This window comes from Coccidioides posadasii, chromosome 4, assembly GCF_018416015.2.
Source record: "Coccidioides posadasii str. Silveira chromosome 4, complete sequence".
In the NCBI taxonomy this organism is placed as follows: Eukaryota; Fungi; Ascomycota; class Eurotiomycetes; order Onygenales; family Onygenaceae; genus Coccidioides; species Coccidioides posadasii.
In genome coordinates this window covers 2,171,791-2,199,161 of record NC_089410.1, presented here as the reverse complement: position 1 = coordinate 2,199,161, position 27,371 = coordinate 2,171,791, and the positions used below count along the sequence as shown (strand labels likewise).

The window sequence follows — 27,371 nt, the reverse complement described above, 5'->3', positions numbered from 1 at the left end:
TCTCCCTTCAGCGCCATTGTCCAGGGCCATTGGACTGGCTGGGTAGACGGGGCATTCACCGAGCGGGTGGCCATTCAATCAGGCGCAGTCTGCTCGTCACAGCAAACCAGCATCGTCAATCCCAGACAAAGGGACGATTCCACGACCGCGGTCAGGGCCTTTCCCACGGAAACAAACACAACAAACTTGCCGCGCACCCAGCAGCTCAGGGGGTGTGTTTCTCACAACTATGGAATAGTTACGGAGTCCTGAGTATCTGTTTCCGAATATACATTGCATGCACTCGATTAATATGCTAGGTACAGAGAACATTGGATGCCGTATTTTTTTTTGGAGAGGATATGTAAGGACCAATACTATTCATCATTCCATCAACACTTCATCTGATCATATATTAGGGGGGAGCACAGCTTTGAAGAAGGGAGGAAAAAAAAAGGATTCAAATAAAATAAATACATACAAATGGATGGTTGCATCACACCACAACAAGAACATAATAAAATCAAACAGCAATTTATACATGAACGTGTCAAAGTTTCAAAAACATCGAAGCGCAGACATCCAACCCGGAACCAACATAACTTTCGTAAACACTTAGTCAACATCCCTCTCCGGATCCTTTCCTGCGTCGACCTTGGGCTTTCGCCACCCGAGGCAGTAAGAGACAAGCGCGAAGATGCCTCCAACCACCATCATGAAAACAATGATAGCACCCACCACCATTAGGGCCTGCAATCGCCGTTGATCCTGTTTGTAGGACTTCTGGTCGACGTTGACGTGGTCATCGTTGTTATCGTTGTCCTTCTGGTCGGCGACTGGTGGGCAGAATTCGGCCTCGCTGCCGCAAAACGAACACCACTGTGTGGTGGACATCGAGATGCTACCCATTTGACTGATAAATTCGTCGTAGGGTATCTCCACTTTCGATGCGAAGAGTGGATATGGAACGTAGCCGGCGTCAGCGTCCGCTGTGCTGGTCCCGTTGCGAATCAAGAATCTGACTTGCAGGTCGGTGGCCTTTTCCGGGTAATCAGTGGAGTTGTCCGATGGCCGGCTAAAAAGCTCGATGCTCATCGAGGCCCCGTGGTTTGGCATCCCTTGAAACTCTTGCTGGTGGCCGGAGACACCCGCAACCGAAGCGAACGCGATCATAGTGGAGACGTCACCAAACAGAAGCGACATCTTCTTGTTGGTGCCGCGAGATTCAACATTGCTCTCGAGAGCTCTTGTAATAGCAGGTGCCAGAGTTTTACCAGCGACCGCTCGTGTATACTGCCGGTCGGCCATTGTGAAAGGCTGACTGTTCAATGCAGAAGTCATGCGGCTCGCAAGATATCGTGCTCGCCCTAATTCTTCCGCTGAAATAAGATTGCGGGCAGTTTCATTGTTCGCGTATTGGTAGTCAAGATGCTCCCAAATAAGACGCGCGTTGAGAAGATGGAGTTTGTTTGGTTTGATAAGACCATCGAGGACACGAGCGTGCAATCCTCTGTAGAAAGCTTCCGCTCCGTCTTGAAGTGCGTCGAGGTCTTCGTTTTGCAGTAATGCCAGCCGTACTCCGTTTAGCAAGGGGCAATTCACGTTTCCGGCGAGTTCGATAACCGCAGGATTTGCTGCGGTTAAAGTCTCAAAGTTTGAGAGTGGAAAAGAAGCGTTGTCGCTTCTAGGGAGAGATGTCGGTGGATAGAGACCCTGCATGAATGCTTGGGCCGAAGCAGATGTCAGTTGGTCCGAAGTCACAACGACATCGATCTCTCCGTTGGTAAAGTTGCTTGGCGGGATTCCGTCGATTTGGTGGAACTCAACCGCGCCCTCAGGGAGGGGGGAGATGTAGCGATTTCGAACAGAAGCGCCAGCGTGGATAAGCTGCCTGGTTCCCAAAGGTGTCAACTCAGCATCGCTCAGACCCGGGTTGCCCTGCCCGACCGTGGTAAAGACGACGGTGCCCCAGATTTTTTCTTTGAGTTCGGTCTGAGCGTTGGCAGTGGCCGCAAACAAGGCAATGCCAATAGTGGTGGAGTGGAAGTGCATGTTGACAGGGAAGCAGATGTATTGAGCTTTGAAAATTGTTTTGATGCCAAGAAATAGGGCAGAATTGTTCTTGTTTTTGCTTTTGCTTTTTTAGCAGTGGTTATGCTTCAATCATAAGTGGAACAGCAGGGCCACAGGGAGGGAAAAGAAGGGAAAAAAAAAAAAAAAAGAAGGAAAAAGGGCAAACGAACGCCCTTTTATAGTGAGCCTTTGAGTCATATTTTTGGCTATGAGCCATTCTACAGTCATGATACAGTCAGATATGTGCTCTGACGAGGAACAAGAACCGTGGATTGGCAAATATATCATCGAGGATAGTCATAGTCCAGACCCAGCGATGCGGTTGTCCGCACGGAGCGACACACCGAGTTGCACTCATCTTTGGAAGAGAACCGTTAGAGTCCATCATCTGAGAATGATATTTAGCTGAAGAGGCTATTTTGATATTGGAGTGCATAGAGCTTTAGAGAAATAGAGCTCTCTAGAGTTGGAGATAATTGGGAGTGTCCAATGCATGGTGCCACAGAAGCGAAGGGTGTGTGACACATATATATGAGTCCATCTTCTCAACACAAGAAGATGCTGATGTCAATGAAGCCGTAGAAGGGGCCAGAGTGCATGACACTGCGATGTCCAGCGTAGATGACTGGAGATGTTGACTGGGAGAGAGGTTGAGGACCGGGCCTCCTGACTGGCTGGACCGAAGAGTCGCTGACTAACGAAGATGACTAAGTCTCCGGCTGACCACGCAACGCAGGTTAGCAGAAGTTCGAAAAAGTGAAAAACAAATTGTGGGCGAAGAAAATCGGTGGTTGAAGATGTGAAATTGCTCTTTTTCCGTCTGACTTGCCCTTCTGTCTCGGAGGTTTCCATCGTGTTGATCTCTTTATCGCATGTTGCACGATTCTCGGCCTGCACTCTTGTCGGCCACTGGGCGGGGGAAACAGATCCCACGTTGAGCCCTATTCCTGCGCCCTATCCCTAAGCCCTCATTTCTTCTCCTGGAAATAGTTACCCCGTTTGTCATCTCGGCGGCCAACCATCATGGCCGTCGCTCAAGCTCCCAGCTCTCCTGTCCAAATAAAGACGGAGGGTCCCTCTTCCCCAGTCGACGATGCGACGTCGATCAACTGTAAGCTCTCGATCTCTCTACCACCGACAAAGACCTCTCTGCGGTGCTCCCGGCGAGACGTAGCTAGAGAAACTACTGACCTTTCCCGCGTTGTGGTAGCTACTCCCAAGGTGACACATGCCCGCGACGACGATGAGTCCCATGGCCTTTCTCCTGCCAATAAAAAACGGCGAACGGGTTCTGCCAGCGAGACCGCTTCGCCGAGCGCAGAGCAGGCTCCAGTTTTGAGCTCAGAACCGCGCCCAGACCAGAATGCTCCGGCTCAATCAGCACCGCCATCTCAACTACCGGAGCCGAAGGCCCATCCTGCCGACCAAAGTGGCCAACCTTCGGCAACAGATGCTTCCAATAAGAGCTCCTTCAATGGGGATGTTTCTGCACCTCCCCCGACACAGGCTCCATCCGAGTCTAATGTCCTGGAAACGATATCGTTCATCATGGACCAGCCGGGGAGCATCGAAAACCAATCTTCTTTGAATAAGCGACTACAGGAGGCAAGCAAGTCAGCAAGCATCAATGCGGTTAAATCAAACCCCGATTGGAAGACAGAGAGTCTTCCCATTCTCGATAATTTGGTATGTACTATTGCAAATCCGACCCCGCCGTTTTTCCTCTCCTGACTTCCTTTAAAGGCAACCCAAATTCTCTCCTTGTTAGCACGGTCGAGTTATAAAGACATCACGTCCATAGTATCTGAGCCGAATTCAGAGAATGGCCATGCCTACTCTAGCATGCGGTCACTTTTCGATCATGCCAAAAAGGTCTACTCAACCAACGGCCCTTTCCTATCAGCAACACAACTAGGTTTCACCAAACCGGGCCAAATTGACATTATTCGAAAGGCGAATATGGCATCTTTCGTTTCGAGTATTTTCGGAACTCAGGGGATTGGGTTTTCTGAACTCCACGATCACTTCCTGGAGATATTCGTTCCTGAAGGAAGTCGACTTCTCAAAGGCCAAGGTGCTCTGTTCCTCGAGCTGAAGACACAGGCCTTTATTGCCTCCATGAACAACAGCGAGCAAGGTCGACGCGAGATCCTCCGCAATCTGTTCCCTGACGATCTTGGACTGAAGCTCCTGGCAAGAAGACCGGGAAACAAACAACTTGCGCCGAGCGAAACCGACTTTGTGAAGCGGGCATGGTCACGACGTGACATACTTCTGGCCGAAATAGATAATCCTGAGTCAGTCAGAACCTTGCCAGAAAGATACCGCTGGGAAGATTTCTTGAGAGATTTGAGTTCTTACGTTAGCAAACATTATGACTCTACAACCACTCAGGTAAGTGACTGCCCTCTCTTCAGTTCCATTCTGTGGGCTAAAATATTCACACTACTAGTGTAAAAAGGCAAGCAAAGGTCCCTCTGTAGAGAGCGGAGATGCTCCCTCACAGGCAGCGAATCCACCCCCCGAACCACGTAATATGCCTCTTGAAACACAATTCTCTATAACCCCTAATCCTCCCGAGGCCCCCATCGATCGTAGTGCTGGGCGAGTCGATCTTGTTGCAAGAGCTGCTCGTGCAGCGCAAATTGCCCTCCAGGGACAAGGGTTCCGACATACGCCTCGACCAGTGAGCAACCCGAACCCACAGGCACCACAACAACCACAACAACCTCAGCAACCGTTCAACCCACCTCCGCCCCATGTGCAGCATCAGCCAGCAACAGCCGCTCAACCGACTTTTCACTACACAACTGCTTCGCCGACACCCCCTCCTCCCCCGCAGCCGACGCAGGTCACCTTCCATCAGAACCAGTTTCATTTCCAACAGTATAATCCTCAGGCCGCATCCGCCTCCTCCAGAGCCAATGCCGCCGCGAATTATGGGTATATGCCTGGAATTCCACATTATTCCCAGTCCCAACCCACCCAGATTCTGTATGAGCGAGCAAGGATGGCGACAACTGCGAAATCATCTCCCACAAGCCGCCGAGCCGGGCTTCCTAGTCAGCGGCGTCCTTGGACCACTGAGGAAGAAAATGCATTGATGGCAGGACTTGATCGGGTGAAAGGCCCTCATTGGAGTCAAATTCTTGCCATGTTTGGGCCAGGGGGCACAATAAATGAAGCATTGAAAGATCGCAACCAGGTCCAGCTCAAGGACAAAGCACGCAATTTGAAATTGTTCTTTTTGAAAAGTGGGATTGAAGTGCCTTATTATCTAAAGTTCGTCACTGGAGAGCTCAAGACCCGTGCGCCAGCACAAGCCGCTAAGCAAGAAGCGAGAGAGCGAGAGCGGAGAAGAGGAGAAGAAGATAAAGCGCACGTGGAAGGACTAGAGGGTATGATGGCCCTTGCAGGGGCCCATCCTCCACATAACCAGGGCGAGGCTGCTGCAACACCTATGAATATAGCTACTCCACCGGCTTATCCTCAGACTCAAGGACAGCAGCAGGCGACACTTGACCAGACCACTGAACAAGCCTTAATTCAGAGACTCACACAGGAAACCAAAGCGGAGAGCTTGCAACCGCCTCCACAGCAAGGCCCAGTCGATCCGTCCCTGCAACATCGGGTTTAAAACAGTTGATTTTCCAGTTTTCTACCTCGCATTAACTCTTGGGAGAACAGACATTTTTATTTCTAGTTATTTATTATCTTCTTTTTGTCGAAATTTTGGGCAGGCCGGGTTTATTATAAATTTTATTTTATGCAACAAGTTGGGATGGTGGCAGCGTGGAGTTCGGGGAAGCTTTTAAAGGCATTGCTTCAAGGCTTGCAGAGTAGTCCGAGATACGTTGCGGTTTTACATACAGTTTGGAAATAGAGGAGGAGGAGAGTGAGGAGAAAATACCATTCTACTTAGATATTTCAACAGGATTTGGGTGAGCTTTTAACCTTGGTGGAGCTCTTAACGTTAAGCCTGTCTCGTATATTATCACCCAGAAAGGCCTTTAGAAAATTCATCTGGACCCAAGACTTGGATCCAAGGCAGCGACCACAAGAGCCATAGTTGCTGAGTCGTCGACCGACCTGAGCAATATCCGTTAATCCATTTGATACCTATACACTCCTGGCAGCATTTTTTGTGCGCTGGTGACGATTTCTCTCCGGCACTTTTACGCCTGCCCGAAAACCCGCCGTTGATAATCAATGATTTCACTGTGAAATCCATCAAATCTATCCCTAGCAGTGATATTCTGAAGAGGCCGTATTGAGTATTACAGAATCCCGTTTTCGACCCATCCCATCCCATCGCATTTTGCCTCCATTGTTCAGTGACTTGAAACATATAATAGCATGGCCGAATCAAAATCGCCGCCTTCCTCAGGCCAACAAACTGACGTCGCACAACAACCATCACACCCGGAACCACAGACTCAGGCGATACCAGAGTCGTCAGAGGCTCCTTCAGGATCTGCCACCCCAGCAAATAATCAACAGGTCACCGCAGAAGCAGCAGAGACTGCATCGGCACCACCATCGCTGCCGCAACCGTCACAGCCACAGCAGCCGCAGGAGCAGCAAAATCCCGTGCCTCAGGCATCAGAACCCGCGACCACACCAGACACAACCGGGTTGACACGACATGCTTCGGCTGGTGATGATGTTGAGATGAGCACGGATCCTAACGACAGTACACCGCACCAGCACCAGCACCAGCAACAACGCCAGCAGCAGCAGCAGGAAGACGTAGTCATGGGCGGAACTGAGACTGCCACTGGCTCTAGTGCCAGCGGCGGAGGGAACAACAATGCAGCGGCAAATGGAGCAACTGCCGGTGCGACTGCAACGTTGGAGGCTAATGGCCTTGGAGGGAATATGCTGAATGGAATAGATTCGATCGCACCGCCGACTAAAAAGCATACTAGCCTACGGGAGTTCCTGGGACAGATGGATGAATACGCTCCTATCGTACGTCTTATTGATACCCAAGCTTTCATAAGAGGGTGATGATTTTAATTCTGCGTTCTTCACCTACATGCTAACTTGAGTGCTCTCTCTCATCCTTTTAGATTCCCGACGCCGTAACAGCTCACTATCTCACTATCGCCGGTCTCCCACCTCCCGGCAACGGGCCCAACCAAACCCCACCCCATCTCGCCCGCCTCCTCGCCCTTGCAACTCAGAAATTCATCGCCGACATTGCTGCAGATGCATACCAATATTCTCGCATCAGAGCATCCAATAGCTCCTCATCAAATAACCCCATGGGCGCAATCAACGTGACTGCAGGCCTCAACGTGGCTGCTGGTCAGGGCGGCAATGTTGCTGGAGGCAGCGGACAAGGCGGATCGGGTGGTGGAGAACAGCAAGGCAAGGGAAAGAGCGGCGCAGCGGGTTTGCACCTGGGAGTTCAGAGAGCTGGTTTTGGCGGTGGTGGACAGGGAGGCGGACAGGGAAAGACCGTGCTTACGATGGAAGACCTCGGTATGGCGGTCGGAGAGTACGGGGTGAGTGTGAAGAGAGGAGAGTTCTATCGATGAGTCTGGCTGGAGGGGAGAGAGGAGCGTGGATACGTGTTGGTTTTATTCGAATTCCTTGCTCTTTCGGGGTGGTTTATGGCGTGCGGACGGATCGAGCATGGGCTAATGATTCTCCTTGTCCATTTCTATATTTTGTTCTGGTTGGTCGGGGAGTCTGACATGGAAACGGCGTTATTGCTGGCGTTGAAAAGGAAATTTAAGGCTAGTACTTGGCCACTGGAATATCCACGGTCTCCTTTTTATTTGGCCGATCTACTTTAATTTGCATATTATATGAAGACATGTATTATACACCAGGAAATGCATGCGTTGGAATTTCTCCATTCCACGATAACGTACGCCAGATATCAATACAATTCCACGAACATATTCTGTACAATAAGGGGTCCATTTTCTATAATACATTTAATCCCAGACAAATCTGCCATAAACTCCATGCGATGGCGCAAAGAGCAACCCTAGCGGGTATATCATCAATATATCCATCCAAGGAAAAATTCAGTTCCGCTCTCGCGGTCGCTCTTCCAAAAGAAGGAAACCAACATCGAGCTTTCTCGTTTGTGATAAGACGCCTGGCAAAACACAACGAACGATCTAACCACCAACCAACAGCTAAAAAAAGGGGAGGAAAATCAAGAATTTTTCGAAGGTTGATGCAAGAATCTCTTCCTCGTCCTATAGTCGTCCCAGTCTATATCAGCACCAGGTGCAAGCATCAAACGAAAGAGCGTCAGAATGGGATAGGAAGAAAACTCACGGCACAAACTCCCCCAGCTTCCTCCCCACCATCTCTTCCGTTATAAACACATCGACATGGTCCTTGCCATTATGCACCGCGAACCTTAGACCCACGAAATTAGGCAGGATGGTGGCGGACCGCGCATTCGTCTTGATGGCGGGTGTGCCTGGTGGTGGAGGTATAGTGCGCGGGAGAGGAAGACTACGGATATAATGTTTCTCGAGTCAGTATTAAAGCATTGCGTGGGGAATTTTTTTTTTCCCATTGTGTATGGCACAGATTAGGAGAAAAGAAATCCGGGCCAGAGGGTGGGGATGCGATTGCGAGTGCGAGAAGTTTCGGGGGGAAGAATTGGGTGGAGAGAACGTACGGGACGATATTCGGTCCTGGGTGACATGTTGGCGTTAGCAAAACCACAGTAGAACAAGGAATATAGTAAAGGAATATGCTGTACCTTTCCATACGGACCGTTTGCAAAGAGCGCGTGTGAAGAACATCTTGTACTGTTTCCTGACCGCCGTCGCTGCGTCCGAACGAGTGATAAACTCCGCTGCGGTCAAAATCAATGGGCTCCGAGTGGAGATCACGTGACCCTGAGCTTGGTGGCTCGACTGCCGGCTGTAATTGTTATGGAGTATTCAGAAGGATTATGCACACACATAGGTTAAGTGGTTGAAGAATACTGGTATATTAATGGCTCAACGTCCCTCGTTCACTACATAAATGCTGAATGTAAAATATACTGCTTTTGTTGATTTCTAGAGGGGTTAACCCTCCGCCAGCTCCTCCAGTATCTGAGCTAGGCTACGGAGACCTTGAAGAGCATTCTCATCGGGGCCTTGCCCAGGAGTCCATTGCGCGTGCGCAAAATCTATTAGACGGGCATCGTGTACCTTCTTAGGTTCCTCTTCATCCTCGTCGAGTTCTCCAAAGCTGGCAATATCCTCAGGTCCAATCTCTATGTTGATCGTGCTCTGAGCCGCTAATTTCTGTGCAGCTTGAGGATCTAGATCTGCCATTGAAGCTAAGTCCATGATTCCATCACCTTCCTCTCCAGCTTCAGTGCCGATCTCCGAAGAGCCTTCGGCCTTCTTCTTGTCCTCTTCAACCAGGGCTTGTTCGAGGGCTTTGGCGCTTCCCTCGTAGACAAGGAGGACACTAGCAGAGTACATCCGGCTCTCTTCATTTTCAAGCATGGACTGCATGCCTCGGATTTCCAACGCCAATCTTTTAGCAATTATTTTGGAGTAATCTGTGCCTTCGGTTTTGGCACTGCCAAGGAAAGCTTTAATTCCTAGCTTCACGTTCTGTTTGTTGAACGCTCGGCCATAGTACTTGTCGTAGCGTCTATACCCAGCAGACTCGGCGATATTCACTTTTTCTTTAACTTCATCGTCAATACTGGACGGAATATGGTTATCTACCGGGACGAGCGTGTCTTCTTCTTCACTCGGATAGTCATTTTCTCCCCCAATCCAGACTTTCATCCCAGCAATACGGAATCCCAAGCTTGAACTAGTGGTTTGCTTCGACACCTCGTCTAACTTTGCTCTTTTGCTCGGGGTCGCATCGTCAGCCCACAGCCTGGCACCGAGTTTCACGTCCAGTACACAGGGTCTTTTGAAGCCACTGGCGATGTTTTCCAGTACAATAGAGAGACCAGTGTCCAGCTTGCGGCCACCAGAGGGCACCCATTCCGGTTCCGGCTGTGACGTTGATTTGGTTATGGAAATAGCTTTGGGGTGTTGAGACAATTCGGGAGTCAGAGGAGTGTCAGTGCCAGATGCTTCCGTGGACGTAAGAGCAATGGATGTCTCGCCAATCTGCTGTACAGGCAAATTGAGAGACTCTTGAGGTGCAGCGGTCAGTGTGCCCATGAACGTTGGGATATAGCGGAGGAATTCAAGGTGGGTGGCGCAAGATTCGTAGAATGTAATCTCGTGTTGGGTGCAGGGTTTGGCGATAAGGGAGCCGTCGGCATGGCAAAGAACGCCGTCACTAAACACCATTGAAATTAGCTTGAGATATCCTAAGGTGTTTAGGGGTATCTAGCGGTGGTTCCCGAGGCGTAGACATTCGTGGGAGGTCACTTACTGTCCAGCGGCGGCATGATCAAAAGCAATAAAGCTGTCTTCATGCAGCCTCGCGGCCTTCTGGCCTCTGGGGTTTGATGATTCCGACATTATACGGCGCCTGCTATACAACGGATACCCGGGAGGATGAGTGGGAGTGTATGCGTGGACTGCTGGGGAGTGCGAGCGTGCAGGGACAGCGAGGCGGCGGGAGGCAGCGAAGGGGGGTTTGTACGTGACATGTTGTCCGTTACAGATAAAGCAGCCGCGGGACCCACAACGTTGCGGGCGCTTAAAAGTCTAACAGGCAAGCGAGGCAGTCACGACTCACTTGGGCGAAGCCGGGGAACTGGGAAGGCACAGGGGTGTTTCTGTGCGAGGCGTGCGTGAGTGGTGGTTGCCGTAATCTGCATGCAGCGAGAAGATCCGGTTCGGGAAGCCGTAGCTTACTTAGCCTTTATTAGTTATGCGTAACTTACGGAGTACAGTACTCCGTACAGAAGACAAAAACAGCCCCGAAGCGGCGGTGCAGGAGCTCACTTCATGAATCAAGCAACGTCTCGGCTAGGCTATGCCGGATCGAGTAGGTAGACACCAGCCACACCAGCCAACATGCCATTATCTTATCAATCTTATCAATATCTTCTGCCGTTGGCTGCCCTGTCGCCGTGTGGAGGAAGAGATCACGGACAAAAAATAAAAGCTCACAGAGAAGCCATCCCACTCTGTAGTTACAAGTTATGGGGGCCAAATAGGTCTAATTATTTGGTTTATTTCTTTATTATTTGAAATTCATGCTACAACGTCGCCAATAATAGCTATGCCTGTGGGTAATAGTTTATTATACCATGCAGCAATCAATCATCCAGACCGGTAAAGTCATAAAAAAAGGGGCTTGCATAGTTAGTTAGTTGGTTGATTGAAGGATCAGCTACAATTCTTACCTACCGTGGAGCATTCTGTCAAGTTTGTCTCCATTCACTTTTGTCCTTTCAACAAGGAGGGAAGATGACTCTTGTAGAGTGAAGCCTTGAACTCAGAATGCTCTGAATCAGTGCATCGACGCCTATTTCCTCTCTCTCTCTGTGTGTGTGTGTGGTGAAGCCTCATGCCTTCACTTCACCCTTCTTATTCTCTCTTTGTTTGACCATCCCGCAACTGCAGCTTACTAACTCTCTTTCTCTTCTCACAACGAGCAGTTCTCTCACATTCTAAATTTTGCATCCCAGCACATTTTCTGTAACCAGTCTTCAAGTTTGGTTGGTGTCGTCATTATGGCATCTGAATCTCCTTCTGGCAGCCCATCTATCGCAGAGACACTGTCTACTGCTGCGCCTATTGACTTGCCGTATCGCCCAAAACCGGGAGCCGCATTGGATAAACCTTCAGCTCTGAACGGGCCCAAAAGTGAGCCTGAGAATGATGCAGACGACGAGGAGAACGCCGGTGCGGGAGGTGAAGTCGCAGAGATGAAAAGGAAAAAGAAGAAAAAGAAAAGAAAGCCGGGCAAGTCTAAGGTCGAATATCGGGTTGTTCTATCTGTTGACTACAAAGCCTGACTTTCCGGTATAGAAGAAACCATCTGGGTATGAAGAATACTATGTCGATACTCCGATGACACCAGCTGAATATGAGGAGGAGAAGAAATTATATGATGAGTGTGTTGCTAGGACTCCCTAAAGATGATGTTAAATTACTGACAGAGCCATATTCAAGGTCCCTTTCCGCAATTCAGTGAGTCTCCCCTCTCTGCTGTTCACCATAGACATAGGAGTCTAATACACTGCTAGTCGTCTTGAAACCTGCATCCAGCGCTATGAGACCAAACGTCGAATGAACTCGGAGCGCAGAGATATCTTCTTGAAATATCTGTCATATGGAGGCGTCAATGTCGGTCCAAAAATGTTCGAAGGAAATGATCAAAAAGATCTTCAGCGTCTAGACTCGGAGGATATAGTCACGGCCACAGCCCAGACAAACATTCCTGAGGATCGCGCTCACTGGGATGTCGATTTTGAAGCCGTTGCCAAGGGATTCCTGTATGTTATTCGTTTCTACGTCATCCTGTGTCGCTTCAACTTAGTTTTTGCTAACCGTATCATCAGCTCCTCCGTCATCCCGCGATTCATCGGCCTTGAGACCGAACAACAAGTTGATCTAGTGACGAGCACGATCAAGAACTTTCTCAATTATGTTATATACCATGACGTCTGCCCCGAACATAGAGAAAACATCATGGCTGCACGCACAATCTGCGATAAAGCGAAGGACCAGCTCTGGAAAGCCCAACAGGCGAATACAGCCGCGCCGGGGGACTTCAACATGGCCTGCTCTACCTTGTTCGGTGGTTCATACTTTGGCGCCTACACAGGTGACCAGGAATGGAGCAAAGGCCTAGAATCCGCTGGCATGCCTGGAATGACGGCACGAAAAGTTGTCAAGTTTGGCATCGCGGGTGCCGGCACCTACGAACAAGCAGAGCGTTTCCGCGACCTTGTGCACGCCAGTAGAATCTCAGGAAAGCTTGTTCATGAAGATGGATTCGAAATATTATCGATTACCCCGGCCAGTCCAGAAATCAAACAGTTTTACCGTGAGTACGCACCGGATCTTAACCCACTCGCAAAAATGCGAGCTCGAGCCTGGCGTAATCCGGATCTACCAGCAGAAGACCTTCCAAAGGGAGAGACTCCAAAGTATTTGACTGAAGATGGATCTGGAAATCCGGCTGAGTTTGAGTTTTTCATCGAGGACAACCTTCTCAAGTTTTATTTCGTGGGCATGAAAATTGAGGCGCATGTGCGTGAGCTTAATAGTGGCATTCATTACTTTGACAATGTCTTTGCGATGTACTGTGCGTTTCATACCGTCTTACCAAACGAAGCTATGATAGGGTGGAAAGAACCAAAAGATATCCGGCCTGATCACCTCTGCTGGGAGGCGCCCTATGATTCTAAGGAAGATATGGAAGAAACTGCGGTAGCGGAGGAGGAAGTGGAATAATGGGGCAACATTATTCCTGTTGTGTCACTCACCACATGTGGTTTCGATGAATGCTCCGGATATCGAGGAAGAGAGTCACCGGGAAAGAGAACATTCGAATTGCAGATGGCTTAAAACTTGAGTCATTTAGCCTATCGGTACGCCGTACTTAATACATACATCGGTATTATCAATCCTTTATGTATGCACCAGAATCATAAAGTGAATCAGTTTCCATTGAACTTGGTTCCATACGTTATTATTCTTTATTCTTTCTTTTTTTATTTTTTGCTTGCTTGTTAAGCACGCGGCCAAAATAACCATGGATTACGGCCTCAAGAGAAGTTTGCCGGTCGTTTTTCGGCCTTCGAGATCCTATTAATGCCGTTAGTCTTAGTTCATAGATTGCAAAACAAAACCGACTTGCACATACAATATGTGCTTGAGCAGCCTGCTCCAAGGGGTAGATCTTGTGAAGTCTAGTTTTCAACTTTCCGGATTTGACCATGTTGAAAAGCTCATTCGTATAATAGTCGAATTCCTCCTGGGTAGCGATGTAGCCGAATAGAGAGGTGCGGAGAACCTTGATATTCTTCGCAGAGAGGAGCCTGGGAGAAAAAGTCAGCGTGCCTCCAAGAGGATGAACATGCAACAAAACGCCTTGGACGTACTGGATATTTAATGGAGGAACAGGGCCACTCGCATTGCCAAAGAACACCATGGTTCCCTTGCGCTTAACGGCTTTGATGCTGTTCTCCCACGTATCCTTGCCCACCGAATCATAAACCGCCGCGACACCCTCACCACCAGTGACCTCCATGACTTTCTCAAGCCAATTAGCTCCCTCGGGAGACTTATAGTCAATCACCACATCCGCACCCAAGCTCTTCACCAGCTCCACTTTCTCCGGCCCGCCCGCCGTCCCAATGACCTTGGCCCCAATATCCTTCAGCATCTGCGTCATGAGAAATCCCGCACCCCCCGCCGCAGCATGCACCAAGATCCAATCACCCTTCTGCACAGGATATGCCTCCTTCACCAACGAAAGCGTTGTGATCCCGCTCAACAACACAGAGAGCGCCTGCTCATCGGAGATACCCTCAGGGATCCTCACCACCCTCTTCTCCGCCTGAGCCACGGAGTACTCGGCATAGCCACCTGTGTTCAGCCAGGCAACGCGGTCGCCGACCTTGAAGCCCTGCGGGTTGGGTCCGGGACCGAGCGCCACGATGATCCCTGCTCCTTCGCGGCCGAGGATTTCGGGCTTGGGGGACTGGTAGAGCCCCGTGCGGAAGTATGTGTCAATGTAGTTTACGCCGGAGAGATTGTTTTTGATCAGGACTTCGCCTGGGCCAGGGGTGGGGACGGGCAGGGAGTTGTGGTATTCAAGGACTTCAGGCCCGCCCGTGCGGGAGATTTGGATGGCTGCTTGGGTGGTGGGGATGGTGATTCCGGCCATGGTGCGAAGATATCTAGATGCTTGGAGAAAGGATCCGGTCGTGGAGGGTGTTGGTGTTGCCCTGGGACAGATGCGGGAGAGCAGAGGGTTTTGTAGTCGCAGGATAGGCCCCGCTCGATGTGACAAATGGAGAATTGATGTCATGGTTGTCTATTTGCATCGGGATTGTGGAAGCGGGACGCACCGTTCCCAAGTTTCAGATTACTGTGGGAGAGGTGGTTTGCATCGTGGAGTTTGGATGGCGGTGTTAGCAACTCGTCCGGGAGTTGTCTTAACAATCACATCCCCGCGGGGGTTTGCGCCCTTTGGCTGCAGTCGATTCGAAATCATGGTGATCAAAACAAGCTTGCCAGTGGAGGCGAGGCATAATAGACTTCGTCGTGGCCGGGAAGACGAGGAAAGTTCGGCGGTAGTTTGTTGAACCGGCAGGCTGCATTTGTAAGTGGCGTGCGGGATCCTTGGCGGCCGTCTCTTCTTGGTTAGGCGTACGGGGAGCTTAACCGGGGGCAGCTTCGCCCCTGCAGCACAGTTGCTTAGGCGCCGTCATTAGGGGCCTGGGAACCCTCGTCGGCTTCAAATCCCCGTTCCATCACGAAAGATCATGATGAGCCAAAAAAAAAAAAGGGAGAGGGGGGAAGAAAAGAAAAGAAAAAGAAACAAATGTTAAAGTCGAAACTGCTGCATTGCCAGCATCTCTGAGGAATTTCTCATTCTGGTCTCATTTCTCAATTGCTCTCTTCGACGTTGCTTGGTATCGGTGCTGGCAGGTATGTGAGAGGTAAACAGAACTTTTCCACAACTACTACCTTGCTGTTAAGAGACTAAAAATAACGTTCCACTGAAAGCATCCGCAGCGTGCGGGATTCTTCTCAATGAGGATCAACGTGGAGGTGCCTTTTAAGGCCATTTAGTTATACCAGTGTCGCTCAACAACATGTCCGCCCACATTCCGGATTTCCTCCCGCACGCTCAGGCATGATGCGACCCAACTAGCAAAGCGACTTTGTTCTAGTGGTTGAGAAGAGAGAAATGTGAACTCTGCGTCCATGATCGTTTTGCAGCCTAATTCAACCATCACGACGGAAAACGCGATCCAGGGAACTAGAGTTTAATTGCCCAATCGGTTGAGAAAGGTCCGCAACACATGCATCAGGACAGCACCAGCTTGAGCAATGCCTTCGCGAGAGCTGCTTGTAGAGGGTTGTGAAACCATACCTAGGACTGGAAACCCATATTTCTGCAGCGGTCAAGTTCCACAGGACAACGCAAGGTGGTGTGCGTCAGGACATCTCATGCAGAAAGCAGTATTCTCCTGCCGGCCAAAGTTATTGGGATCGATGCTCGGGTATGGAAATCCATACGTACAACTGAACGTATCTCTCACGGCAACGGCAGCTCACCCAACTTATGGCAGCCTTTGGCGTCCACCCATAAGCGAAAAACAGGTGTTTCCAGGCCATCGGTCTTGCAAGGCGTGCATCAGTGCATCAGCAGGCCGTGACTGCCCTTGAGAAGCCAGCATTTTGTGCTTAGTATGCACACACTCGATACTACCCACTCCTATGGCCGCAAGAACAATCGCAGGCACCCATACAATACATGTGGTCCTGTTGCTCTGTCACTAGCTTTGTGTAGATTTGGCAGACAAGACTCGCTGGCGCAGGCTTGTTTCAGGCGCGGGGGTCAGATTGACTTTTGAATTGCGAAATGGTTTCATCGGCAATATCGAATCCATCCATCCAAGGGGGCCAGGCAGGAAACTCCGAATTGTCTGTCTTCTCCTCCATCTGCCGAGGATGGCATGCTGACCATGACCATCGAGTTACAAAACCGTTGTAAGGGGGACTCGGGCGAGCAGCAACGTGGAGTGAGGGCCTATCGTAATGCCATTAGGTGGTAAAGAGGGCAATCCTCGGTAAAAGCTCGAGATGAATGACGACTCCACGTCTCGTGGTGGAAGAGACATACGCATTCTTAGGTGACATCACAAGTGGATGCGGCATCCTTTCAAAAGAATGCCTCGATATGATGAGAAGCCTAGTTAGGATACGATCCCGTCCTCGGTTGTTGAGAGGGCTCTTCCTTGCAACCAGATCATGGGATTGCCAGGAGTCAAGCGGAACTCGTCAGTGTGGGATAGAAAAGGGTTCTCTGTCTGCTATTGTAATGCTCGATCGCATAAGAACTCTTCCCATCGAACGGCCATCTATCGTCCGGATTGGATAGACCATGCAAGCACAGCAGAAAAAGCAGCCATGAGCTGAGTGTTTATGGTCATTGCAGCTCGTGGAGAGGGTTGCTCTCGGGAAATGAATAACTCGCTGGGGAATCTGCAGCCTTACGCCCCGTTGACGTGCCCAAGCGATATTGGGCACGCAAAGCACCAACCAGCTGTCAGGCACCGCCAGTCCAGGGATCATCGCTGGATGCCAAGTACCTCGCGCGCTCCTTCAAAGGTGGACTTCTTCAAGAACCACATGCAGGCATGACGTCGTGGTTGCGCCTCTGCTGGGCGATCCACTCCAGCGAAGGAGTTTGAAACAATCACTGGATTGTTTCGTCCCCGTCGAGGTGGGCAAAATGCACGAGCAGTGGGCTTTTGTCGTCATCGGGCAAATTGAAGCGCCAGCAGAGGACGAAAATGTGTCGCATCTGTGCTGCCACCTTCGGGGCAAATCCATCGTGGTTATCCACATCGCTGCCCACGGCTGGTGAGGCGAGGAAGCATTGAATTTTTTTTCTCCTTACCCGCCCTCCAGCCTCCGCAGATTGCTGCAGATGGGTTTCAAATTCACGTTCCACAACGTCCAACCAATTTTGTGAACCATGCCGCATCAAGGAAACGGGCGCTGAAATTGGTTTGGTGCTTTGGCTTCATGATCCCGGCTTCATCCAATGAATAACCACAAGGCAAGCCCTTGCAGCCAATCCAGAGAAACGAAGCCAAAAGATCAAGAGTTTTTTCTGCGTTGCCAAGTCACAATGTCGCCCGCAAGTCGATGTTGCGCCTGTATGTGAGTATGTATGTTCTCTGCACCTTGAGTGACACTTCTCTACATTGACCGAGGAACGGCACTCTGGCACGCTCAGAAACCCAATGGCTCCAATTGTCATTTACTGCCTGAATATCCGCCTCTGTGGGGATGAGGTTATTCTTCCTTTCCCGCCACAATTCCCTTTTCCTCTGCTTAAATACAAGTGATCGTTCCGGCCGGTCACCTCTTTCTCTTCTCCCTCCCCGAACCTACACAATGCTAAAATAACCAAGAAGATCACCGTTGGAAATTATATGGTTGAAGCCCCGGACTGAACGCCTTTCCCTAGGATCCTGATTTCCGTTCGCCTGCATTGCCCGCGACCACCCTGTGCTGCCGGAGCCCACCCCTAGGATATGTCTGTTTTGAAGAGATTGTTACGGGAAAATCTATCATGGATGCGTTCTAGCAGCTAATATTTCCCGGACGTTGCGCTGAGCATTTTTATTTTCTTTTTTTGCCGGACGGAATTGCCTTTCTTCCTACTGTTTCCATCAAACACCTTGCTGTTCCGCGATGCCTTCCACAGTGTCCGTTGCGCGGAGCTGGCCTCCTGCGCCTATTGTTGAAGACGAGGCAGAATCGGTTCTCCATGAGATTTTTGAGGATGGCTCTGCTGTTAATGTGAACAGAGATGATGTTTCCATAGTATCCCGAGGATCTGTTGATCAGTATCCCATTCTTGTTCCTGTGGAGGTGCAGGAACCCTTCCCGGCGTTGGCCGACTCAAATGGGAATCACACTTGGAATGTCAAAGCAAGTCATACAACGCTGAATGCCGGGTCTGCAGCCCCTCGTTCTGGCTCTCTGAGTCGTGCCTCTTCTATTTCTGGACCACACTCCACCAAGAAGAAGACGAACAAGGTCCGCTTTGCGGAGCCGGTTCATGATCGCCACAAGCCAAAAGTCCAGCCTGGTTGGAACCCATTACCTTTAGAACTCCTCGGATCTATGACTAATGTTCTTGAAGGAGTCGAGTATCTTTCAGTGCCAGCGAGTTATGCCAGAGAATCTGCTGGCGCACAGGATCATGACACCTACCAACGTCGCCCCTCTCGCTCCGAGGTGGATCAACTCACTCATAACTCTCGACGATACTCGCAACGGCCTGCCGAAAACTATAACAATCTTGATGATGTCCGGCAATCTACCCGACGGTTAAGCTGGAACACATGGGAGGAGGACCAGGATGGTAATGTTTCCTGGATCAAGGAGAGAAAATACGAATGGCACAGTGATGATGAAATCTCCTCTTACCGCGGGACCCATTACAAGCACTGGAGAGAATCTAGCCGGATTGTTACTGAGAGAATATCCACTGAGGTCTCGCCAGTCAGATCATCCTCACAACGATATATTGATGCCCCTGACCGCTCGGGAGACCGGGGTGCGATCAACGGTTCCAACGAGAGTGTTGCCAGTTCTACCGGTCGTCGAACTTCGACAATGAATGGGGCTGCTGCTTCAGCAGCTAAATACAATAACGCTGTATACTCTCAGAGAGGCAGAACAGGAAAAGATTCGTCGCGGAGAGAGCATTCTCGGCCTCCAACTTCTCGCGGTGGCTCGGAAGCATCTTCGGCGCGGCGAGGTCACTCAGTTTATCCTCAAGCATCCTCAAACTATGATGATGTCCGTGCGCCACAATCGCACGTATCCTCCCGGTCTCCTGCAGCCATTTCTGGCACAGTTTCTCGGCCTCGAAGCTCAAGCGATGGAATCCGACGCCCAGTAGATAGCCCGAAATTCTCTCTCTCACCTTGCCCAAGGTCGATTCCAATGGCTGGCTACCGCGAGTGGTACACGTTTATTGGCCTGACCCATCTTGATATCTGCCCTTCATGCGCGAGTCAAATTGAAGCAACTCGCTTCCGTGATTTGTTTATTCCCAGTCTTCCAAAGCCCGCCGATGCAAAAATTCGGTGCTCTTTCAGCCAGCCATGGGCTCGACTAGCATTTGTTCAGACAATGAAACTCGGACTCAATCATCTAGAGTTGTTATACCAAATTACTCGACCTCCAATCGGCGGCCAGCCTTGTACCGGCCGAGTACCTTCGCTACAATCTTGGTATCGCGTCTCAGATCTCGAGACGGGACGAACCATCTCAGACTTCAACGCATGCTCAGCCTGTTTCCGTAACCTATCGATCCTCATGCCATCCCTCCGCGATTCATTCCGACCCGGTCCCATCGGACAAGAACGTATCTGCGACCTTCGCACCGACAGCACTCGATTTATCCAGTATCTCGACCTGTTCGACGCCGCTGTGACACGCAGCTTCCATGATCCGCACCGCTACATCGACCTACGCGACTTCATCCGCTACGCCAAGCGCAAGAACAAGATGTACGACTGCCCACGAGACCATATCGTCGTTGGATCCTGGCATTATATCCCCGAACTCCCTGAATTTACCATCTGCGAAGACTGCTATGATGATGTGGTCTGGCCGATTGCCAACGGTCCCATCGCGAACAGGATCACCCGCACCCTGCAACGCCTCCCTGGCGGCGGAAAGCAGGCGAGTTGCTATCTGTATAGCCCACGTATGCGAGCCAAGTTTCGGGAAGCAGTGAAGCTGGGCGATTTTGGGTCCCTGAAAGCTGCAGTGCTAAAACGCTATGGTGTGGAGACGAAGTTCCGTGAGAGGAAGAAGCTACTGCTCGAAGACGTTGCGAGGGGCTACGATCGCGACAGAGACTTGAGACTTAATGCTGAGGGTTGGAAGAGGAACGAGTAGATGGGAGAATTTCTAAGTTTACCGCCATTTGTCACGATTGTGAATTGCGCGCTCTCTCTGGTCAGATTGTGCTGCAATGTATTTGGAGGGGCCTCACTATAAACATTTTCCAACGGTTGATCTTCAAGGTTATTCTCTTTTCTTTTCATTCTCGTTTGGGTTCGGCCTTAATGTTGCCCTTGACAATACTGGTTTTTTTGCTGTCTGCATTTCAGGAGTTACTGTGCTTTATATCTCTGACCGTGTGTTGCTCGCATAGGTGTATTCGTATTCAACTATTTGTTTTGTCTCTTTTCTGGGTTTCATATCTATTCCCTGTCATTTTATTTGTCTTTTAAGGTGACATTGCTGTTTGTATTGCTGTCTTCAGCTTTAACACCCTGTACTCTGTACATGTCACTCTTTTGATATATTATCACGAAATGGCTGTAATTCAGAGGTTGTGACGATATCTTAGGTAGAATGAGAATGTATAATAGGACTTTTTCCTGTGGGCCTAATAGATTCCTCGGTAGAATTTCATTTATTCGGCTTTCAAATGTTCTATTTATTATTCCTTCGAAATAGATGCTACCTTGTCCTGTTCATATAATCCTTCCCTAAACCTGGGTTTTTGTCCGCTGCCCTATTGTGCATAAGTATCATCTTCCACTCATCTAGATGCCCGCCAAATTCATTCTCTCGAAATGAAGTGAAATCATGGACTCTATCCGATCAGTCCTACCACCTCACCAGGCCATTTTCTCCCCCAGATCATCGCCCTATTCGGCACCCTGCCACCGACTGGCGCTAGCAGCCTTAACTTACCACCTTGGCCTTTCTTCTCGTCGACATCTGCAATGTATATGAAACCCATAATACTCGCATCGCGGACCTCGTCCAATGATGCGTTGGGAGCAGCATTGGTGATTGCTAACAACGTATTCGCTAGGGACATTGGTGCTGGGGAAGGAAGATTTGTAAACGGAGTAGTGGAACTTGTAGAAGCGGATGGGAGACCTGTGGTGGCACTTGGGAGTTCGGATCGGAGGCCTGGGAGAAGGCCAGATGGGGGTTGAAGAGAGGTTGTGCCCGTGAGAGAGGTATTATGATCGTTTTCTTCATGTCCGCCGGGCAGGAATGAATCGAATTTTGATGGGTCGTATTCATCTTCTTCACCTTCTGTGGCGATGGTGATGCTGTATATAGATAAGCTGTTAAAGTCGACCTGCGAGGTGTGTGGAGAAAGTGTCATCGTGGTGCCTGTGGTTGTGGAGGAGAGCGAGAGCGCTGAGGATGCAGTTGATGGTACAGGACTTCCAAAGAAGTACGACCGTATTTGAGATTCGCGAACATATTTCATGAATGTCGCATCACGGTCGACGCAACCGCCCGATTTGGTGAGTTTCACCACTGAGATTCGCTCATCAGAAGCAGCTGCTGTCGCTGACGTGGCGATTGGTTTGTTATCGTAGTTTTTGACCATGGTGCTGTAAAGGCGCTCTGAACCGATGATAAGGATGGTGGATACTAAAAGCGCCCTGTTAGCCGGTACCGTTTCGTGTGAAGCAAAAATAGGGGAGTAGCATTATCTTACTTGAGAATTCGGTCACAATATGATGTATAACGTCTTCAGAAGCACCTTTTCCTTGGCCAATGATGCCGGGCGTGTCAATAATGACACCAGCTTCCCTCGCATCCGAATCCTCTGCCATCCTGCCCGTCACAGCCAGTGCCAACCTGGATACAATCGCCTTATAGTAACTCCCATCCCCATCCAAGCAGGCCGGTAACCCATAAAAATACACCAGCGGCAGCTTCACGGGTATCGGACTAGGGCCAGACATCGGACTACTCCCCCACCCTTCTTCCACATCGATCATAGACCGAAACGCCGTTGCCGTCAACGCCCCGGGAACACTCAGCATGCCCTCCGACGGATCCAAATTCACAACCAAGGGCTGTCTCCCCATCTTCGTCGCATATCCGGTCAATATCTTCGCTAGACTCGTCTTCCCCGCATCTTCCGGTCCGAGGATGAGCACCCGTGGCCCATCTCTCCCGGCGGCTTTGGCATCATGCCTCATCGTCTCCAGCGCGAAGTGCACATTCGCATATTCGGCCATGGGCGTCTCTTCGGCGATGTATTCGACCTGACATCCCCCGTTCCCGGGGCCAGGAGGTACAGGCGCACTTCCCACAGGCCCAATGGGAACGGGATCACCCGCCCCGACTTCCAGCGTACATCCGTGCCATGTGTATATCGCGGCTTTCGTTCCAGAGAAAGTGTAGGTTTGCGACGTAGCAAGTTCAGTGCCGAACAATTCTGCAGTGCCGGCGAGTAACTACACAGGCACCCCTCCAACGAAAAGGGCACCACTGTTAGCTTCTTTCGTAGCAAACTGAGCGGTTTGTCAGGCGTCGATGGAGCTCTCCCAGTAGGCCCAATTACTTTGAATCACGCCGGAAATCTTGACAGACAAAACGAAGAAAGAAAAGTATGTAAAGAAGGCGTGACGTTACCTTCACCCGGGTTGTATTCCCGAAAGCGACTTCAAATCTCCATTCCGATCCCTTGGGAAGACTGATCTGCGTCGGTTGCGGGGGAGGTCTTCGGGCTTCGATGGGCTGTTGTGAAAGCTCTAAACCGGGGAGAGACATTGCATTGCCCTCCACCGCCTAACTGCCAGCGCAAAAGGTGTTTGTATAGGATTTATAATTGGATTTAAGGCAATGAGTCCATAAAGTAAGCTGCTGGCGGTCGTGTGTAAGGTTGATTTGGGACAATTGAGGTTGTTAGTGCAGCTATCTGGAACAATGCTTGGGGTTCAGTTGCGGAGCAGCAGTGCAGCAACATAGCTTGTGCCACACCTTTGACTACAGAAATATGCGACGAATATCAACCTTACTACACAGCTATGTGCTACAAATACCTATTTTTATTAATAGTTGAAGATACATTCATTCTGATCAATCATTCACGTTAATAACCTGAGTTTTCAATCTTTGCATTGCCCTGTCTCACACTCCTAACCTTTTTAATCGGATTGCCACACTGTCCCATAACTCAGTCAAACAAAGCTCCAAACACTAGCTGACTTCAAAGTCACAAGCTCAAACAAAAGAGAGAGGGGGGGGGGGGGGTGTTTCTGAAATTTGCGGCAGACTTCAACACTCATGCCGTGTAAGCAACACGCGATAACAAAAGCAATTATCTTGGATGAAATCTTTCCCCTTTTGGTCCCAAAAGGAAATCGGAATTCAATTCACACGGAATGGTCCTGGGAAGAAGATAGGACCAAGCAATCAATGCGCAGGTCTGGCGCGTATTTCAGTCAAAATACTGACAGGATCGATTGAGGAATGAAATCTCCACCACTCAGTAGATGCCGAGGGAACAAATCGAAGTGAAGCCGACACTCATACCACGCTGGGTTTATTAAGAGGGTTAATAAGATATTAAGGGATTAACGAATGACGGGAAAATGTGATGGAGATGATGGTGCTTAGATTGAGAAGCAATAGAAGAGTCGACTGGAGAGAACGAGGGATAGCGAACGGGAAGAGTGGCCACATTTGTCGAGCTTCAGGCGAGTAGGGGGTCCTGGGACAAGTTAAGCGCGGTCTTGGGGAACGTATTGGCAATAGATTCAGTGTGTACAGCACAGAGGTATGGATTGTTGTTAGGGAGGGTTATGGGGAAAAAAAAAATAAAAATAAAATGCTAGAGCGTAAAGGGATGAAAAATCAATTGACATGATATACAAGATTCCTAACAAAACACACTGCAGAATAAACCATTTCAAGTAAGGGAATATCACTGGCCTGGACACCTCGTCGAGACGATGGAAAGGCGGGCGATGGGCTAAATTGTAAGATATAAGCTGGAGAGCGGTCTCTGACTGCCTATCCTATCAAATGTTTCGTGTGGTGTGTGTTTAGTGAGGCAACCAGCTGTTTCTGTTTAGCAATTTTGCTAAAAGAAATACGGAATTGTAGCGCTGTAGAGCAGTCATTAGCAATGCCTATTCTCAAGGGAAAAGATGGTCACCTACGCAATCGCCAATGTTGCTGTTACTCCGATAAGAGCCCGGTTTCGAACTCGCTCGCGTCTCAATCTCTCCTCGAGTAGTCTCGCCTTCTTAGCTGGTTGTGTCGGAATGTTTTCAGTATCTTCTTCGCCTTCTTCAATAGTTGCTTCCACTTTTCGCTTCCTGGAGGCCTTCGGGGACGGATTGCCAGTCCCTTCCTGCCCTTCCTGTAGTCTAACCGCTTCTTCGACCATTTCCTTCGCCTTTGCGATCATTTCCTCAGTGTCATTCGGCATGGGTAGTTCCGGCAGACCATCTGGCACTTCGACAGTAACATTTGTTCGTGATGTCTCCAAATCTTCCGTTGTATCGACAATCGTTTCCGACTCGACACTTACTTTAACATGGTCGGTGGATTTCTTTACCGGTATCGTCTCTCCTTCAGAATCGCCGACTTCTTGTTCTCCATTTACTTTAACGGGTTCTTCCTGCGCCTCTTCGGCATTCTCGCCGTCGCCTACAGCTTCCGTATGCGCAACAGAGGCAACAGCGTCAAGAGTGCTTTGCAAAGATTCACTAACTGCAGCAGCCGACGGTGTGCCAAGGTCCTTTTGAGCCCGCGTTTGCCTCTTGCGTGGAGTGGCTTTCTTAGCCGCAGATGACTTGGAGGGCGACGCCGATCGAAGCGTCCTGGTCCGAGCGGAGGGTGGTGGCGCGAAGCTTGAGCTATCGATCTTCGAAATATCAAACTTGGGGGGTGGGTTGATTATGTGTTCAGGTTTCGAAGGGGATTTAGAAGAGCTCTGGGGCATATCTGCTGGATCCAATAACGCGCGAACCCAATGGCTCATCCTGTATTCTTCCGCGAGTTCCAGTGCTGCACAGATGTCGTTAGCTTCAGCATGGATTGGGGGGCGAATGCATCGCATGATCATTCATACCGAGTTCGGGGGATATCCAGAGATTTCCAGCGACCTCATCCGGGCTGGTTTCGGGAAGGCCTCTCAGATATTCGCGCTCACTCTTTTCATCGGCTAGTTTGGCCCAGGGAAAAGCAATCTTAAACATGCCTGTCGCGCTCACATAACCGTCCTTGCTGCGTCGCTATTATATCAGACGAAACCAGTTAGAAAAAAGCGCAATCATTGAGCGAACGTATAGCCTAAGTGCGCTGTCAAACGAAGACGGAAATGTCTCACCATCAAAAAGTATGTGTCGGGGTGTTGATTTGTTGGAGAAAGCGGGAAGATCTCCGAGCCCTTGAGGTTCTTAGGGAGCGGCGCTCGCAGGTGCGCATACTCGAATATTCCAAGGTTCTCAGGCCTGGTGGCATTAGATGTCCCGACATGATCCGCACGAACGGTCAGGTTCGTCGACCCAAGACGACGACGCGCAAGAAGCTCCTCATCTGTAGAAAATCCAAAAGGAAAAAAAAAAAAAAAGACGCGTTAGTCAAAAAACTACACTGAGGGCATCAGAAGAAGCGTGACACAATTGCCCCGGTCGCGGATCGAATCGCGGGCTGCAGCAAGGAAAAAAGAAAACGAGAGGAGCGAATAAGAGTCGTACTTACACGATGGGGAGACATCTGGTTGAATCATAGGATTATGTTTCGCTGGAAGTGGTCGCATGGCGAAAACGGGTAGATTGTCACTATTCAAAGGCACACGATGACTTGCGCCAAAGGAAAAGAGAGAAGAATTCTATCGATTGCGGATTAAGCGTGGGTTGGCAAGGGTGAATTTGTGCTGGGAGGGACGGGTGCCACGTTGCAGGCGCGTTCCTCAAATCGCAGGGAAGACTACAAAGATCCGGGTTTCGCGTGATGGAACACCCGCGCGATAAATAGCACCAAGAGATAAGATACGGTGACGCGATAGAGTTGCTTTGGGGCCAAGGCAGTGTGGGCCAACTGTCAGACGGGAAGGGAAAAGGAAAAAAAAACTTCTGAGGTAAAAGGGGGATGGTTGGGGGGTGAAGGAGAAGAGAGAGACGGTCAGCAAGAATCGTCGAGCCCGCGATGAGATCAACCAAGAGCCAAACAAGGGGCCCTCAACAAGCCAGCGCCGCCAGGGGATTAGTCACGCTGGCGATTTAGCGGGCACTTATCCAATCAGGTCGGCCGCCGCCCTCGCCTCCTCCCAACAACCTCCCCAGAACTCGTGCTGAGTCATACAATTGGTGCCCCATCCGGCATCGACGACTTCAACGCCTGGTTCTATGCGCATGGACAGTTCAGCCCGACGGCTTCAGACGATTGAGATTGGCTACCTATACGGAGTACTTTAGCTAAGATCAAGTCCAGAATGTACGGTATCAATACACTGACACCCCAAGAGCGCTGCAACTCGAACTGCGCGTTTTATTCTGCAGACACCGTCTCGGCGACCAGAGCTGCATGTCCATCCGCATTCCTCAGTGAGATGTACCATTGACCTAAACCTGCAAAATGCCATGATACCAGCCCATGCAATGCTCATATGAATGACATTGTTTGTATATAAATACACGCGCCAGCCATATCTCGAAATCCCCGTCTAAAGTGACATCGACAGAGCCCAATTCGCTACCTTTAGACAATCGTAACAGACGTGGTTAGAAGAGATACTAGCCAGGAAGACGAAGTGTAGTTTTCGGTTCTGGTGCAGATGGAAATACTTAAATTCAGCCATGGAGACTTATCATCCCCCAGCCTGGTAACTCACCAGTCAGTACAAACATCAATGAAAGATATCAC

The 27,371-nt window shown here is 50.0% G+C and overlaps 10 protein-coding genes across 10 annotated transcripts; 4 read left to right on the top strand and 6 right to left on the bottom strand.

Annotated features, from left to right (window-relative positions):
* Positions 1–464: 464 nt before the first annotated feature.
* D8B26_007553 (uncharacterized protein) lies at positions 465–2,031 on the bottom strand (the record flags this gene model as incomplete). Its single annotated transcript, XM_003067071.2, has 1 exon — positions 465–2,031. The coding sequence occupies one exon, from the start codon at positions 2,029–2,031 to the stop codon at positions 595–597; it is 1,437 nt and encodes a 478-aa protein (XP_003067117.2). The 3' UTR covers positions 465–594.
* An 807-nt stretch (positions 2,032–2,838) lies between these two features.
* TBF1 (TTAGGG repeat binding factor) lies at positions 2,839–5,689 on the top strand (the record flags this gene model as incomplete). The annotated part of the gene is made up of 4 exons (XM_066125568.1): positions 2,839–3,163; positions 3,263–3,738; positions 3,796–4,446; positions 4,505–5,689. Exons 1-4 carry the CDS (start codon positions 3,076–3,078, stop codon positions 5,687–5,689), a joined length of 2,400 nt encoding a protein of 799 aa, XP_065981652.1. The 5' UTR covers positions 2,839–3,075.
* Positions 5,690–6,098: 409 nt separating this feature from the next.
* D8B26_007551 (uncharacterized protein) lies at positions 6,099–7,904 on the top strand. The gene is made up of 2 exons (XM_003067069.2): positions 6,099–7,023; positions 7,125–7,904. The coding sequence occupies exons 1-2, from the start codon at positions 6,409–6,411 to the stop codon at positions 7,593–7,595; spliced, it is 1,086 nt and encodes a 361-aa protein (XP_003067115.1). The 5' UTR covers positions 6,099–6,408; the 3' UTR covers positions 7,596–7,904.
* RSM19 (mitochondrial 37S ribosomal protein uS19m) lies at positions 7,902–8,861 on the bottom strand. The gene is made up of 4 exons (XM_003067068.2): positions 8,789–8,861; positions 8,705–8,720; positions 8,353–8,535; positions 7,902–8,270 (listed from the first exon to the last, which is right to left on the bottom strand). The coding sequence occupies exons 1-4, from the start codon at positions 8,829–8,831 to the stop codon at positions 8,228–8,230; spliced, it is 285 nt and encodes a 94-aa protein (XP_003067114.1). The 5' UTR covers positions 8,832–8,861; the 3' UTR covers positions 7,902–8,227.
* A 174-nt stretch (positions 8,862–9,035) lies between these two features.
* On the bottom strand, positions 9,036–10,793 carry D8B26_007549 (uncharacterized protein). Its single transcript, XM_003067067.2, has 2 exons — positions 10,429–10,793; positions 9,036–10,332 (listed from the first exon to the last, which is right to left on the bottom strand). The coding sequence occupies exons 1-2, from the start codon at positions 10,515–10,517 to the stop codon at positions 9,102–9,104; spliced, it is 1,320 nt and encodes a 439-aa protein (XP_003067113.2). The 5' UTR covers positions 10,518–10,793; the 3' UTR covers positions 9,036–9,101.
* Positions 10,794–11,680: 887 nt separating this feature from the next.
* On the top strand, positions 11,681–13,591 carry D8B26_007548 (uncharacterized protein; the record flags this gene model as incomplete). The annotated part of the gene is made up of 5 exons (XM_066125567.1): positions 11,681–11,923; positions 11,979–12,064; positions 12,123–12,140; positions 12,197–12,445; positions 12,512–13,591. 5 exons carry the CDS (start codon positions 11,681–11,683, stop codon positions 13,407–13,409), a joined length of 1,494 nt encoding a protein of 497 aa, XP_065981651.1. The 3' UTR covers positions 13,410–13,591.
* Positions 13,111–15,143, bottom strand: ZTA1 (NADPH:quinone reductase). The gene is made up of 3 exons (XM_003067065.2): positions 14,060–15,143; positions 13,822–13,996; positions 13,111–13,763 (listed from the first exon to the last, which is right to left on the bottom strand). The coding sequence occupies exons 1-3, from the start codon at positions 14,989–14,991 to the stop codon at positions 13,716–13,718; spliced, it is 1,155 nt and encodes a 384-aa protein (XP_003067111.2). The 5' UTR covers positions 14,992–15,143; the 3' UTR covers positions 13,111–13,715.
* A 3,255-nt stretch (positions 15,144–18,398) lies between these two features.
* D8B26_007546 (uncharacterized protein) lies at positions 18,399–20,740 on the top strand (the record flags this gene model as incomplete). The annotated part of the gene is made up of 1 exon (XM_066125566.1): positions 18,399–20,740. One exon carries the CDS (start codon positions 18,399–18,401, stop codon positions 20,622–20,624), a length of 2,226 nt encoding a protein of 741 aa, XP_065981650.1. The 3' UTR covers positions 20,625–20,740.
* A 383-nt stretch (positions 20,741–21,123) lies between these two features.
* CLP1 (Cleavage polyadenylation factor subunit clp1) lies at positions 21,124–23,264 on the bottom strand (the record flags this gene model as incomplete). Its single annotated transcript, XM_003067063.2, has 3 exons — positions 21,124–22,133; positions 22,201–22,948; positions 23,127–23,264. 3 exons carry the CDS (start codon positions 23,262–23,264, stop codon positions 21,331–21,333), a joined length of 1,689 nt encoding a protein of 562 aa, XP_003067109.2. The 3' UTR covers positions 21,124–21,330.
* A 302-nt stretch (positions 23,265–23,566) lies between these two features.
* Positions 23,567–26,597, bottom strand: D8B26_007544 (uncharacterized protein). Its single transcript, XM_003067062.2, has 5 exons — positions 26,208–26,597; positions 25,834–26,042; positions 25,576–25,738; positions 24,659–25,511; positions 23,567–24,604 (listed from the first exon to the last, which is right to left on the bottom strand). Exons 1-5 carry the CDS (start codon positions 26,263–26,265, stop codon positions 24,580–24,582), a joined length of 1,308 nt encoding a protein of 435 aa, XP_003067108.1. The 5' UTR covers positions 26,266–26,597; the 3' UTR covers positions 23,567–24,579.
* Between the last annotated feature and the right edge of the window lie 774 nt (positions 26,598–27,371).

Excerpts from the sequence above, each read along its gene's own strand:
- RSM19 (XM_003067068.2), bottom strand. The coding sequence starts at position 8,831 with ATGTTCTTCACACGCGCTCTTTGCAAACGGTCCGTATGGAAAG. Across the intron at positions 8,271-8,352 it reads AAGCTGGGGGAGTTTGTGCC|GACGAGGAAGAGATTCTTGC; the intron begins GTGAGTTTTCTT and ends GGACGACTATAG.
- ZTA1 (XM_003067065.2), bottom strand. The coding sequence starts at position 14,991 with ATGACATCAATTCTCCATTTGTCACATCGAGCGGGGCCTATCCTGCGA. Across the intron at positions 13,997-14,059 it reads GTTCCTCCATTAAATATCCA|GCTCCTCTCTGCGAAGAATA; the intron begins GTACGTCCAAGG and ends TTTTTCTCCCAG. Across the intron at positions 13,764-13,821 it reads AGGCTGCTCAAGCACATATT|GATCTCGAAGGCCGAAAAAC; the intron begins GTATGTGCAAGT and ends CGGCATTAATAG.
- D8B26_007544 (XM_003067062.2), bottom strand. The coding sequence starts at position 26,265 with ATGCGACCACTTCCAGCGAAACATAATCCTATGATTCAACCAGATGTC. Across the intron at positions 26,043-26,207 it reads ACCAGATGTCTCCCCATCGT|ATGAGGAGCTTCTTGCGCGT; the intron begins GTAAGTACGACT and ends GATTTTCTACAG. Across the intron at positions 25,512-25,575 it reads CTGGATATCCCCCGAACTCG|CACTGGAACTCGCGGAAGAA; the intron begins GTATGAATGATC and ends ACATCTGTGCAG.
- D8B26_007551 (XM_003067069.2), top strand. The coding sequence starts at position 6,409 with ATGGCCGAATCAAAATCGCCGCCTTCCTCAGGCCAACAAACTGACGTC. Across the intron at positions 7,024-7,124 it reads TGGATGAATACGCTCCTATC|ATTCCCGACGCCGTAACAGC; the intron begins GTACGTCTTATT and ends TCATCCTTTTAG.
- D8B26_007549 (XM_003067067.2), bottom strand. The coding sequence starts at position 10,517 with ATGTCGGAATCATCAAACCCCAGAGGCCAGAAGGCCGCGAGGCTGCAT. Across the intron at positions 10,333-10,428 it reads GATCATGCCGCCGCTGGACA|TGACGGCGTTCTTTGCCATG; the intron begins GTAAGTGACCTC and ends AATGGTGTTTAG.